This window comes from Curcuma longa, chromosome 2 (assembly GCF_044706935.1).
Source record: "Curcuma longa cultivar G26 ecotype Majalengka, Jawa Barat chromosome 2, ITB_CL_G26_1.1, whole genome shotgun sequence".
Lineage (NCBI taxonomy): Eukaryota > Viridiplantae > Streptophyta > Magnoliopsida > Zingiberales > Zingiberaceae > Curcuma > Curcuma longa.
This window is the reverse complement of record NC_133862.1, coordinates 7,823,244-7,837,172: the sequence shown is the minus strand read 5'-3', so window position 1 is coordinate 7,837,172 and position 13,929 is coordinate 7,823,244. Positions and strand designations below refer to the sequence as shown.

The 13,929-nt window shown below is 36.1% G+C and overlaps 2 protein-coding genes and 1 non-coding gene across 7 annotated transcripts; 1 reads left to right on the top strand and 2 right to left on the bottom strand.

Moving 5' to 3' along the window:
- Positions 1 to 3,260: 3,260 nt before the first annotated feature.
- Positions 3,261 to 3,332, top strand: TRNAD-GUC (transfer RNA aspartic acid (anticodon GUC)). Its single transcript has one exon. It is a non-coding gene; the product is annotated as a tRNA-Asp (tRNA).
- A 915-nt stretch (positions 3,333 to 4,247) lies between these two features.
- On the bottom strand, positions 4,248 to 7,523 carry LOC141822249 (WEB family protein At3g02930, chloroplastic-like). The gene is made up of 3 exons (XM_074709694.1): positions 7,466 to 7,523; positions 6,741 to 6,984; positions 4,248 to 6,649 (listed from the first exon to the last, which is right to left on the bottom strand). Exons 1-3 carry the CDS (start codon positions 7,483 to 7,485, stop codon positions 4,457 to 4,459), a joined length of 2,457 nt encoding a protein of 818 aa, XP_074565795.1. The 5' UTR covers positions 7,486 to 7,523; the 3' UTR covers positions 4,248 to 4,456.
- A 636-nt stretch (positions 7,524 to 8,159) lies between these two features.
- On the bottom strand, positions 8,160 to 13,391 carry LOC141821349 (protein phosphatase EYA-like). Of its 5 annotated transcripts, none has more exons than XM_074708767.1 (6): positions 13,334 to 13,391; positions 12,156 to 12,452; positions 11,481 to 11,648; positions 10,996 to 11,089; positions 9,836 to 9,991; positions 8,160 to 8,633 (listed from the first exon to the last, which is right to left on the bottom strand). In XM_074708767.1, the coding sequence occupies exons 2-6, from the start codon at positions 12,372 to 12,374 to the stop codon at positions 8,371 to 8,373; spliced, it is 900 nt and encodes a 299-aa protein (XP_074564868.1). In that variant the 5' UTR covers positions 12,375 to 12,452; positions 13,334 to 13,391; the 3' UTR covers positions 8,160 to 8,370. The 5 variants fall into 5 exon arrangements, with proteins under 5 accessions (XP_074564868.1, XP_074564872.1, XP_074564871.1 ...); XM_074708771.1 differs by having other exon boundaries at positions 12,156 to 12,376; positions 13,334 to 13,383; XM_074708770.1 differs by having other exon boundaries at positions 12,156 to 12,424; positions 13,334 to 13,371.
- Between the last annotated feature and the right edge of the window lie 538 nt (positions 13,392 to 13,929).

Genomic DNA, 13,929 nt, shown 5'->3' with positions numbered 1-13,929 from the left:
TGGGTGTGTGCCTGCAGTTACCCAAAGCGTACCTGCCCGTGCCACGAGATGGTTATTGGGGGTGGATGCTGGGGTAACCGTGTCGGGGCCGCTTGCTTTTTGACGGCCAGGCGACTGCTGCAAGGATAAGGAACAGTACAAGTACACGGTTTCGTCGTACCACGGATCTTTTTTGAATAATCTAACAGAGATTCGATATTTTTTAATCATTATATTCATTAAATATTTGCATCTAAACTAAATTTGATCAGTCTTACAAATGCTTAGTCTAAAATCGAGATTCATCCAAATTCAATCAAATTTTAACAAAGAAGAAGCATTCCTCACTATAAGGCCAATGTATACTTTTAAGGGCTTAAACATGAAGCTTACATAACTATATGGCCAATGTATGCTCGTAAGTCTTAACCAACATCGTAAGTGTCTCTCAACCATCATTATCACATCTCTTGTGTTGATAGTTTCATCAAGTCGATATTAAGAGACAAACAAAAATGAGAAGAAAAATAATCACACCTATTTTGAGAAGAAAAATGAGTAACAAAATCAGATAGATAGAATAACTTCCTTCAATCTGTGGAGATTTGCAGATTCAACAGCAACCTAAATTAAGCGAAGAAATACAAACAAAAATTCGATAACCAGTTGAAAGATAATTAAGGACTGGCCCAACAAATCTATTTAAACACCATGCATGTGTTGATGATACAGTAAAACTACTACAGAAAGGCAAAGATAACAAGAACAGGGCCAACAACTGAGTGCCCGGTGAAATCAAAGAATTAAAGGAGCTCCTTTCTTCAGCTTCTAGCCACGAGGCTTTTGCCTTGTCTATCTCGCCTGCAAGAGCAGATAAAACTTAGCAATAGCAAAAGAAAAAACATCTTTTTTTCACAAATAAGATGAGGAGGAACACCTTTCTCTGCTAACTCACTGAGTCGCGCTCATGAGCGAAGAAGTAGTCAGTGGGAAGATTCTTGGACGCAGCTGTGCATACTATCTAGGGTTTTCAATTACACCAACGCCAACAATAACTTGGACTGTCCCTCGAATCTGTCACGAAGATGGGCAGGAATGTCTGCCGCACACATTTAATAAGTCACTTGCGGACATCGCATTGGCTGTGGAAACTCCAACAAAAGCAAACTAAGAAAAAGAGGAGAGAGGGAGAGAGAGGCGGAGGAAGAAGTGGAGAGTGAGAATGCAAGGCGCACACCATGGCCATGGGATGGATCTTACAGAATGGACAAGAATTTTGATTAGATTATGGACAAAGTTTTGTGTTAGATTATTAGATTCGCGCATGTTTATTAGGAGAAAACTCAAATATAAAATTATTAGATTCACTCTTTTATCCCCTCTCAATTGTCTTCTTTCTTATTCGTAAACCATCTTTATATTAAGAATGTTCATACCTTAAGAAGCTGAATGACACAGACAATTTGATGCTCTTTATCTTTTTTATTTTCCCTTTTTCAAGAAAATGATTAGTTTTTGTAAACTTAGTAAAAGTACATATTAAACAGCCTTAGAACTATGATCAATGGCAGGTTTATTAAATGCCACTATGATCAATTTGATGTCGACAAGTGTACCATACTTTCTCATCACTATACACATCTGGAAGTGAAAGAATGATGGGGAATAATTAGGTAGTGAAAATAAATAAATATTAATATTCCGGTTAAATATCGCGGATAGTTAAGCTATCAATCAACGAACGATCTAATATGCATGATTTCTTGATAAAGCTCAAAGGAGAAGATAACGAGGACCTGAGATACGCTTCAACGGGAGATGAGAATGCAGAAAAGAAGATCTAATATGGTATTAGAGAGTCTCGATAGACCACTCCGACACTCAAGTTAAGGTTCTTCCAAAAGAATGGAGTATAGGCAGAAAAGAAGATGTCAGAAAAAATTTTCGAGTCAAACCTGAACTAAAGCTACGTATTAGGCTTTCTATAGCACGAGGGAATTAAATCCGATAGTCATTTCCTTTTGGCCTTATATGCAGAAAAAAAGATGTCCGAGGAAACTAGGTCTAACAACCTCATAACCATCTGATATTCTTAAATTGTCGAGTGTCCATGAGAATATTCGCGTTCTATCTTAGTAGGTCCATATAAGACAGTAGTTCATAAAAGACGTATAAGTAGGTCTCAAGATGGAGCCAACTGAGGTGGTGGGGTTGAGATCAGACGGTTGAGACCGAGACAATTGATATCGAGATGGTCGAGATGAGGCTTTGGGATTGGATGAGATTATTTTGGACGCCCAAGTGAGATCCAAGACTAAGCTCATGTTGAGCCCGAGGCAATAACAGAGTCAGGAATTTTGTAGCCTCTAGGCTAATCCTGAGCTGATCGAAAGTTCTCAGGCTATCTTCCTCTTTCACATAAATTTTTTATTTTGTCTATAGTATACTTAAACTATAATGCCTCTTTAAACTATAAGTCCCCGGGCTTGAGGAACAGCTCGAGCCGGAGGCAATAGCTATCTCACTCTAGTGGGATCGTTTCTTCTATGTTCATATTGACTCATCTTGCCAGATTAATCTAAATGATGACCTTCGTATTATAAATCATAACTATTATAACGTACAGATTAAATGGAAGATAATAGTACTATAACGTAAAGATTAAATGGAATATAATAATATTGAATAGTATAAAATAATTTTGAAAGATATTTGAGTAAATATATATGATAAAATTAATAATAAGGTAGGATGTCCTTTGATTTAAAAATATAAGAGCGTGTTTTTGATTTTTGTCCTAAATATTTCTACTTGATTAAATAAAGTTATACTATTAAAGATAAACATAAGTTGAGTTTAAGGTAAGAAGTCATGACCCTCGTGGGATCTAACTCTAAAGTTTAGTTCGTTTGGAATGCATACAATGTTAGGATGATTGTAATCCTAGTATGTTAACATTTAATAATATGCTATAGTGTGAAAGTGATTTTTCTTGTCGTGGGGCTGATCGTGTAGGGCCGTTAAGGTGACAGATTCTTTTTTTAGAGTGATCTTTCTTAATCTTTACATAGATGACTAAGTAAGGAATTTGATATTGATAGTGTCGAGAATCATAATATTGTCGAAAGATGAAAGTCATTAACGTTTAGAGATAAAGGATAAATAAGAAATCTCACTAGTATTAAGAGGACATAGATCACCCCCACATTTATTAATTCATATTGAATGTCATTCTACAACTTTTAGAAGTTTATTAAAACAAAGAATTTGCAGTCAACAAAGTCGTTGTAGTATAGTGGTGAGTATTCCCGCCTGTCACGCGGGTGACCCGGGTTCGATCCCCGGCAACGGCGAAATTCGTTTTATTTTTTATTTTTTTAATTTTTATGTTAAAACAAAGAATTTGCAATCAACAAAGTCGTTGTATTTTAGTGGTAAGTAATTCTGCCTGTCACCTGGGTGACCCGGGTTCGATCCTCTGCAACGGCGATTTTACTTCTGTTTTTTTATTTTTTTAAAATTTCTTGTTATTATTGAAGCCGTTCACATCAAGAACAAAGTTCAATGCATGGGCAGATTCATTGTGCAGTTCATTAATTACTTGCCGAAGATAGTTCGGCAGAAACCAAAATGATCTTTCCAGACTATTTATTAGATTGAATAACTTTGATACTACGTTACTACCAATTTCTGAACCGAGCAACACTAAAAAAACTAATCATCCATGCACCATAACTCTTCTTTCTGTTCCCAACTGCATCAAATTTCTAACCAAATAACAGATCCACTCACCCAGAATGATTGATATCTCTACGATAAAGTGAACAAAAGCTGATTAACTTTTATATTAATGCAACCTTTTCCAACTTGCAGTCATGTATGTCCCATGAACATCATAATTTCTTAAAAAGAGGAGCATTATATACTTTGGTTGGCAATCAATCTGTTCCTTTTCTGCAATAAATATGTTAGTAACTACCAGTATTAAAGTTGGAAGTTAGCCAACAATGGAACCCTGAACAAAACTTTCATTGAATACTTCACTTGGCAAGTCCTTACTTTCCTGCAACTTTTAATGGAAACCAGTTAAATCGGTTGAACCATTTAGCCTCAGTTGGTTCAGTGGTTGGTCAGAGCTTAAAACACTGATGTGCTAATACAAGGCAACTTCATATTGCTACTAAATAGTAAAAAAGAGGCAAGAATTAATCAACAAAGTAATATGAACAAAGAACTACACCTCCATTCACAAACAATAAATAGTTACAGACAGTTCTTTTGATATGGACAAGATGTATCATGCATACTTCCCTTCTTGTATATTAGTAAAGGAGAGAATGATGATATATTTCAGTAATTGAAGGATCAATTTCAATAAGGACGTAACGCAGATTTCAATTTATATTGAAATGCTTAACAACCAGTACCTAGAAATGAAATAGAATTTGATGTACCTACCGCCTAGCTCCCATCTTGTTTATGGATTTTTGTGGCTACTCTTCTTCAGTAACTTCCCAAATTTGTTCAGCAAAGCTTTCTTTTTCTTTTGCTGCTGGTTTTTGGTTGGTGAGGTTGCTCCATTATTTGTGTTCTCCTCCTTTGGTTCGTAGAGTAAACCATCCATCTTTAAATCTGAATCGTCATAAACCAAAAAATCCTCATGGTCCTTTTCAGATGATAAATCCCTGAGCATTGTATTTGCCGGATCTTCTTCATCATTTTGGTTTACCTTCTGATTCTCCTTTTTTGATTTTTTATCATCCTTGTGGTCAATTTCATGCTTCCATAAAAATGCCTCTGAAATTGGTGTCTGTACTATTCTTTCATAAGGATTCATTTCTTGAGAAGTGTTTGCTGATAGGCCATATTCCTTTTCATTCTTTGGTAGCTTATCTGTTTCTTCAGTACTATTCGATTTTGCCTCCTCGATCAATGAGGACAATTCTTGGATTTTCTGCAGGGTGGCTATTTCCCTGACCCGCAAATCATTATTTTCTTGTGTGATGCTTTGCAGCTCATTCTCCTTGTCCAACAACATTTCCCTGTATTGCAGTGTATCAGCTTTTGCTTCTTCTGCCACTTCATAAGCTGTAGCTGCAGCAGATTCAACTTGTGTTAGTTTGTTTAACATCTCCACTCCATCTGCCTTTGCTGTGTGTGCTTCTTGCTCTGCTAGCTTGAGTGAATCAACCACTTTTGCCATCTCAACCTTGAGGGAAGCAATTTCATCATAAGACTTCTTGATAGCATTGATAAAATTGAGCTCCTTTGCTTCCCACTCAGTGTTTGAATTGCTTTTTTCAGTTTCAAATCTTTCAACAGTTTTCTTGAGGCACACAATTTCATATCTTGCTTCATCGAGCATGACTTCATACCTTTCTTCAGCATTCTTGATTTCTGAATTCAATTGCTCAATCTGAACCTTGTGCTCTTCAATTTCAGATTGCTCTGTCAAAAGCTTTTCTTGATTTTCTCTGGCTTCAGTAGATATTTCATGCAAAGCTGCAGCTAAACCTTCCATTGCTTTTTTGACATTCTCTCCTTCATCTTTGCTGGCATTGAGCTCGGCAATGAGTTTAGTCTTCTCCATCAACAGAGACTCGATTTCTGAAGCAGAAACATTGCATTTGCCCAGTGCTTGTGACCTCTCTTCTTCCAGCTTTGTAAGCTCAACTTTTAATAGGTAAACTGTCTTCCCCAAGCTTACTGTTTCTTGCTGTGATAAACCCATCTTCCTATCTGCTTCTTTGAGATTATTTTGGTAGCTAGCCACCTCAATTTCCATTGATTCGATCTTCCCTTTAAGAACAACAATCTCAGTTTCAGCATCTTGCAATAATGCAGTGCCCTCTTCCATTGTTTTCATTGTGATTGCAAGAGATTCAATTGCAGATTTCTCGGATTGATTGACTTCCTTAAGCCTACTTTTTAAATATGCCACCTCCTTTGCCAATCCATTAGCTTGCTTAAATGTATCTGATTCGACCGTTTTTGTATCAGTCAATTCCATTTGAAGTTGTTCAACAGATGTTTCCATCTCCCACAATCTCTCTTCAGCTGTTTTCGCTCTTTCAAGTTCAAGTTGCAAAGCAGCAACATCAACATTCAACTTCTTAATCATCTCTGCAGCTTCTTTGTTTACATCATCCAGCTTGGAATCAAGTAAGAACTTTAAATGACTCACTTCTCTTGCCAACACGTCCATCTTCTCTCCATTCATTTCAGCAGTTTTCTTTGCATCAGCTGCTTCACTCAGGGCAACCTTCTTCTCGCCGGTGGCATTCTCAAGATCAAGCTTCAGCTTCTGGAGTTCCTGAGTCACACAAAGCAGTGCCGAAGCATCCATCTTATATTGCTTTTGAATGCTTTCAAGTTCACTTTGAAACTCGTTTTCCCTTTTTTGTGAAGCTGCAATGGCTGCTTGTTCCAGTTCATCAGCATGGAATTTCTCAACCTCCAAGTTATCATCAGCCTTCTTCTTAGCAACAATTGCCTCTTGGAGCTTCTCGTTTGCCTCGTCGGCCAATCTCCTGGCTCCTTCTAGCTGCTCAACGGCATGAATCTTCTCCTTCTCCATAGAAGCCAACTGCTCCCTTGCTTTCTTCAACTCTTCCTCGACAACTACCAACTTCAACTGCAGCTCTGAGTCTTTCAATGTCCTCTTTTGTTTCTACAATCAAAATCTTAAAGTTTTAGCACCCAATAAGAATCAGAAATCTAAAGAAGCCATAAACATAGTATATGATTCTTATTTTACTTACTTCAGCAGTTGTACTGTTCTTGCTCGGTGTTGGCGGCTTCGACTCTGCCGACTTTGGTGATCGCTCAATTGAAGAACGAAGCTTTGGCACTGGTGAGGATAATTTTTGCACAGGGGGAGAGGATAGCTTTACCACAGGAGATGGCAATTCAGAGTCCAACTTGGAAAAACCATTTCTAGTTGTTTTTGTGACCTTGGGAGTTGGAGGTGTAGCCTTGCCATTTGAGGCCTCCGAGGACCTGGATCTGCTTAAACCAGAAAACCCTTAGCCTTTTAACATCCAGATAACATAACAAACCTAATAACTAAACAATGCAAGATGATCCAGCAAAAGAATCATTCTAAATACTAGAAGAACATTTGTACGAATCAGAAAACAGCAATTCTATTCTACCAAAAACGCATGATTAAAGAAAAAAAGGGCAATGCCGTGATAAACAACAAAACAACCATAAATTCCTCTAACGATCAAAGTTCTAAACTTACCATTGACAGATCGAACACATTGAACCAAGAACAATCACTACAAAAGCCATTGTCATAGATCTATCATCCACACAAAATCAATTTCAGCAGGAAGGAGAAAAAAAAACTTGTTTTTTAGGAGAAATGCGCCATCTTTAGACCAACACTGAAGCTAAATGCCAAGAAAAACCCTAAAAAAAACAAAGAAAAGCAGCAGCGCAACAAGCGTTCTTCCAGATCTGGTGGAAGGAGGATGCTTACTTGGATCTCGAGGGCAACATCGCATCCCGTGGAGATGGAGGCGAAGCTGGGAAGTGCCACCAAATGAAGATACCCAGTAGCAGCAGCAGAGCTGCGCAGGTTAGCAATTATATCGTTGCTTCACTCTCTCACATCCACGGAAATATATAAATTTCCCTCTAAACTTTAAAATTTTTTAAATAATACCCCTTTGGAGGTTCAAAATTATTAAAATTACTCTTTTATAAAACACCACCTTGAGTTTAAAAATTATCAAAAATACCAGTTAAAACAGTCGAGCAAGGCACAACTAGAGTGTAAGATAGTCTTATTGTGCTCAACCCAATTGACACTCGAGGGCATAGTGAAACAAGCATATCGTGAGATTAGGAGGTTGCAGTTGACTACTACGGAAAGAACATTGTGAAGAAGTAAATCAGAAAGTTATAATTGACTACTATGGAGAGAGCATTCCTTGTTTTGTCGAGATTCAATCCTTACCCACTTTAACAAGTATGCTCCACAGTAATCAATTCAACCATGTCCCGGGACAATTTGAACTACATCCCATTATTAGTAAGTTATACATATCATGTGCTTAGATCAAGAAAATTTAATTTCATGATCCAATAAAAAAAGTTGATGAAGATATAAAATATTGGGTGATATATCAAGCTGAGAAAAAAAAATTATACATCCAAATTTAGCCAACTAATGAATTGCCAAGCATTACAATGAATCCAAGAGTGAGTGAAAGAGAGTTCATCCATATGCTAGAGACTACAGAAAGAAACTATAAATGAAACCATCATTTCTCAAGGATGAAGGACCACAGCATTGAGAAAAAGAAGACTTGCAGATAACATTTAATTCGAGTAGTTTGGATGATTCGGTAGCGAATTGATCACTCAAAAAATATGGCTTCATTACTCGTTTACTTGTTCTTCAGCGTCTGGTGGTCCATATATCACGCTGATATAACTCTGTATCATTTCTGTAGTTAGACCTGGAAATCGGTAAGAGCTTGATGGTTGAAGATCGATTTTTATGAATGGCCATGTCATTGCCTGAGCAGCTTCACATTCTTCAATTCCATCTCCGATAGCGCAGAACCGGACATTAGGGCCGGTGAATCTCTCCTTGATCCATGAGAAGCACTGAAGCTTTCCTACTTCCCATGAGCTGTAGACTGGACATGGAGTGTCAAGCATTTTAGAAATATAACAAGTGATAAAAACTATATTATGGATCGGTTTTCGCAGGTAGATAACTCATTTGAAAAACATAATCATGCAGATTTGAAAAGTTGAACTTGCACAGCTTTTGAGTTTCGGAAGTCCTCTCCTGCTCTCTAGGGGCAGGCATCAAAAATCAAAATCTGAACCAAACTGAACCGCACCAAACAAAATAGAAATTTTAATTTATAGAGATACTGCTACCCAAGGGTCAAATAAATAAAGTTTTACGGTTTTTAGATGATTTTCAATGTGTTTTTATAGGATGATAGGCTTAGCTAGGGCTGTGACTTTCTCACTTTGTAGTATTTTGGAACCAAGAGACTGTGGCAACCATCTAGAGGATACGAAACTAAAAGATTTACAGAGAAGAGGGCATTTTGAAGAAAGTTTTTTTCACCGAAAGGTTTCTTTTTCTTTTTTATGTCCAACTTGGAGGTGAGGTTTCCACTTTTTCTCCATCGATATTGAAAGAGCAGTATACAAGGGATTGAGAGGTGTCTTATACAAGGTGTCGATATCATTTTGTCTCATTTTCATTGTATTCTTGGTCACATATATTATAGAATTACAAGAGCTAAATGATCTTAAAAATCCTTCTACAGTACAATTTTGACAACCTCACTCATGAACCTTTGCTAGCTACTGAACTGACAGTTAAGCCATTTTAAGCTGCACTTCCATTTTCCAGGTATAAGAAGGCCCTTGTGGTTCTGAGACTTTATGACAAATGGCAACAATCTAAGCTAAATTGCTTATTGTGCAACTTAAGTTCAACAGATCCAAATCTGATTCTCCAAAACTAGAATTTAGCTTCAGGTAACAGATTGGACTAATCAAGAGCTGAATTTTCCCAGAAGAAAGTATTGTACAATATCATCAACCAAAAACACTGAATTCATTTGCAGATCTCATGTTAAAGGTTGGTATGTTCTAATCACCCTCAATCATAAAAGAACATCAAGATTAATATGCTCCAGCAATTTTGTATGATAAATTTGATAGGGAAAGCAAAGAAAGCAGGATAACTCCAGCAATTTTTAAGGAAGCTTTCACTCTCTTTTACAATGGATACTCGTTTTACTTACCAAATCTACTAAACTATAAAATAAACCGTAAACCAGGGTCACATGGAAGATAAGAGAAAAATACATACCATTATTAGCTGGGATTACATCATCCAAGCGATAGAGCAAACATTTGGCAAGACTAGGAATCAAGGATCCCTTAGTAACCACTACATTGACGTTTAGGTGTCTTTTAGCAATTGATCCATGTGTCATTCCTAATGTTTCCTCCAATAGGGCATGTGCTGCAAAAAAAAAAAAACTACTTAAAGATGACAGGAAGAAACAATATAAATCGATGAACTATTTAATAGTATAATAGAAATAAACAATATAAACTTATGAACTATTTTATAGTTTAGAGGAAGTCATATGCCACCAAATAGCTGGACTGAAGACAACTAAGATTGTCACAAGGAACAATTATGATACCACACTTGTATTTCGAGAATTGAGTATCTTAGTCTTTCATTATGATTATGGTAAATGAAGTTGCACCAACTTCTTGAGAAAGTACAACAATACAAGATTCTATAGCTCAGGAATACAGGAGAACAATGCAGAAAAGTTCAAAGACAGAACTACATCTTTTGTGTCATTACCAGTAATAAGCAGGATGAAGACAAGGATGATAGTCAAGTTTCTAAACCAATGGTTTGGTAGCTTCTATTCAACTTTTGCGGTTTTCTCTTGATTAGATACATGAAATGCCAGCCATTTTGGCATCCAAAGGTAAGAGATCAAGGTGAATTGGGGATACATTGGTAAGTTCCACATCCATCTAAAAACAATGATATATTTCTCATTACTGACCACAAAACCACATTCCCTATGTGCCCAACTGAATTTCCTAAGAACTTGACCCATGAACATGTCGCCAAAGCTAACATGCTAAGGAAAACTCATTTAATTCCTACTTTAAGTGATTTAAGTCCTCATATATAGTCCATATTAGAGTCACAACCACTACCTTCAGGTCCTACCATTATGCACTTACAAAAACAATCATTAATCAAACAATTATAATAACTTTTTTAGCACCAAATATAATATAAATTAGTGCATTTTTTTTATCTCCTACTTGATCCTAAATCAGATGAACTGATGTCCCAATATAAAAATCACTCTTCTAGGAATAAATATAACTTCAATGGAAAATAAAAATAATTGCAGAAGAAAACTAAAGTCTATAGAAGTTTATCTTTCTTCATCACAAATTAAACTAGACATTAGACATGAAACAACATACCTGAAGATAACCATCTGTTTGTATAGCCATCAGTCAAATTGTACAGATCATTCCAGAGTTTGATCATCTGGTGTCCAATCAACTTGTGCAAACCCTGTATTCAGCAATAGTTCTGGATCAAACGTGGAACACTATTGTCCTCCCCATATAATACTATATACATCTTGCCACACAGAAATAACTATCTTCCATGTACTTTTTAGCTTTGATGCCTAACAGCAGGGTTCAATCTACAATGAACATTGATGAAATTAACCAAACCACTATGATAAGCAATCTAACTTGAGTTCTTTAGATCTCAGATATAGATCTTGATAAGAGAGGAGCACCCAAAAGTGCTGCAACCCAGATATTTCTTGTTTGTTTCTTACCTCCTATTTATCAGAAACATGTAATGAAATTCATGCAGAGAGGCAGCTGTACAGATCATTCTTACAGGATTTCATTAATGAAGGCTGACAATGAAAGATAACTTCCAACAACACCTGAGAGTATTTCTCAGCAATGAATCGATGGCGATATGCAAGTTTTCTTTTATTGGAATCATCATCAGGAGAACAAAGCCCATCATTTTTGAAGTCATAATTTGACAAGTCTCTTCCATCATCATATTCACTCAGAGAATCAAGAAATGGCTCATTATAGTTCTCAATCTGCATGGCAACAAAAAAAAGTGAAAATATCAGCAAGTGACAGAAAATATGACTCACTCATCCTTGTATAAAGGCACTACTTTAAATAAAGAATGGCACATCAGGGTAGTCAAACTCCAACGTAAAGCATGGTATGGTGTGTTAATCAGTTAACAACTTTCATTTGTGAGCACAGTAATTTGATCAGGTCTAAGTACAGTGCTTTGCAAAATGCAACACTTAGAATGATTCATAAGTAAATATATTCACCTACAACTACATATGAAAACTCGAATTCATATTTTCCACAACTTGACCTGCATTTGATTGTCTGCCAATCCAAATCCAGATAAATATGTTGCCTGGCTTTTAGAAGTTGTACTATGATGACGAATTAACTGAAATGATAATGTTTGACATGACCATTCAAACAAGGTTACAACCATTTTCTTTCAGCCTCCAAAATTCAATGTTATAGACAGAAAGATGCATACTATATTCAGTAAGTATAGCTTGAAACCGACTAACCTCTTCATAAAAGAAAAATTCATCACAAACTTGTAGAATGTGGTTCTCCCAATGCTTCCCAATCTCAAAACCTTTTCTTGGGTCCTTCAAACCATTAAAGACCCCAGCATATGTTCCATCCAACAAGGACTTCAACAATATAAGTGTCTCATCCATATCCCATATGTAGACTGTTGTGGACGTAGAAACCTCCTCGGCGTTTATTTGGTTTTGAGACATAACTGCAGGAGTTCTTATGAGACTCTGCTTACAAGCATTTCTGTTCAATTCTACAACACATAGGTGCAGCAATCAACTCTGTAATAGACATTGCAAAATAAGTATATTTGACATTTGTATTAGATACATACAGTAAATTTTGTGAATTTTGCTTTATGATAGATATTTTTAACTCCATTAACTAATAATTGGACTTGTTGAGGTTCACTTCTAGTTTGTCAACTACATGTACCATTTTAAGTCGCATACTCTAATGCTCGAATACTTAAGACTCCTCATCTACCTCTTTCATACCCGTATCGGATGGACGCCCAACACAAGTGAACAATTGATATTTCTATCGGTCAAGTGTATTTGTTTCTTCAAAAAAAAAAAAAGCATGGCAAACACTTGGATCTGCATTTGTTGGGTACCAATATCTGAGTTTGAGTAACACAGCTCTAATGAACTTTCTAAAGTCAAATTTCGATGCTTACTGTTCAAAATTTTCTTTTTTCTGTTCAAAACGAATTTATTCACGCAGGGCCTTCTTTAGAAAAACTCCCTTTTGTTTATTTCGAAGCTATCACCAAACGAACCCTACCTATCAGCAAAAACTAAAAATTCACCAGTGAAATCAACTTTAAAAGCTCAATCCATAGATGATTCAACAGTAAATAGTATTAAACGAGATATTCTAAACAATTCGTAAACCCACAACCTTTCATCGGCTAAAGAACACTGATCGACAATTTTCTCAAATATTAGAAGAAACAGTTTTTCACTCCATTTCTTTTCAAAACTGCAAACAAAGATAAAGACACCCCACTAGAGTGTCCCCAATCTCTTCCAAAACCAAAATAAAAGGTTAAAACCCCCTCTTAAATAGCTTGGTAGCAAAACAGATAAAGTTTTCCAGGGAAACAGGAAGAGAAGAAAAAGGATACAAAAAACAAAATCCGGGGACAAGAAAGGCGCACCTGCTCTTCCACCAGATCCAAACTGTTCCTGTTGGGTGTGATCTCCAATCGAGCGATTCCATTCCACGGCGCCGCAAGCGTAATACATCTTTTATATCAAATTTAATAAATGTACCAAAGTGCATAATTACCCTTTTCAAAATATTGAAAAATATTAAGGATGTATAAGCATTTTTGCCTTGGCCCGACAAAATCAGTTTTATATTTTTTCATGGAAAAATTTCAATTCACCTCTCAGATGTTTCAAAATCATCAAATTCACCTCTCAGATGTTTTAAAATGGAAGAATGAAGTGACAAAATTTTAACTTTATAAAATAGCTTTATATGCTTTAATGTCATTAATCTATCACGTAAGATAACATTATTAATGGTAAATTTCCCTATCTAATAGATAAAAAAAAGATAATAATGTCATTTATACACGAGTATAAATATGACATCAGTTTAAAATTATGCCTAAAGATCATAATGTATCATTGTTAAATTTATGTTTAAGATGTTCAAAATGGACAAAGCTTGAGTTGAATTGAATCGAATCAAAAACGAATCGAATCAAGCTGAACTGTCTAGGTGGATTTTGCAATGTTTTGCCTC

Bases quoted from the DNA above. Each gene is read 5' to 3' on its own strand.
- LOC141822249 (XM_074709694.1), bottom strand. From the start codon at position 7,485: ATGTTGCCCTCGAGATCCAA. The intron at 6,985-7,465 runs GTAAGCATCCTC...TGGTTTAAGCAG, and splicing joins ATGTTGCCCTCGAGATCCAA to ATCCAGGTCCTCGGAGGCCT. The intron at 6,650-6,740 runs GTAAGTAAAATA...TTTTGATTGTAG, and splicing joins AGAACAGTACAACTGCTGAA to AAACAAAAGAGGACATTGAA.
- LOC141821349 (XM_074708767.1), bottom strand. From the start codon at position 12,374: ATGTCTCAAAACCAAATAAACGCCGAGGAGGTTTCTACGTCCACAACA. The intron at 11,649-12,155 runs GTTAGTCGGTTT...GTTGCCATGCAG, and splicing joins AATTTTTCTTTTATGAAGAG to ATTGAGAACTATAATGAGCC. The intron at 9,992-10,995 runs GTATGTTGTTTC...TTTTTTTTGCAG, and splicing joins AAACAGATGGTTATCTTCAG to CACATGCCCTATTGGAGGAA.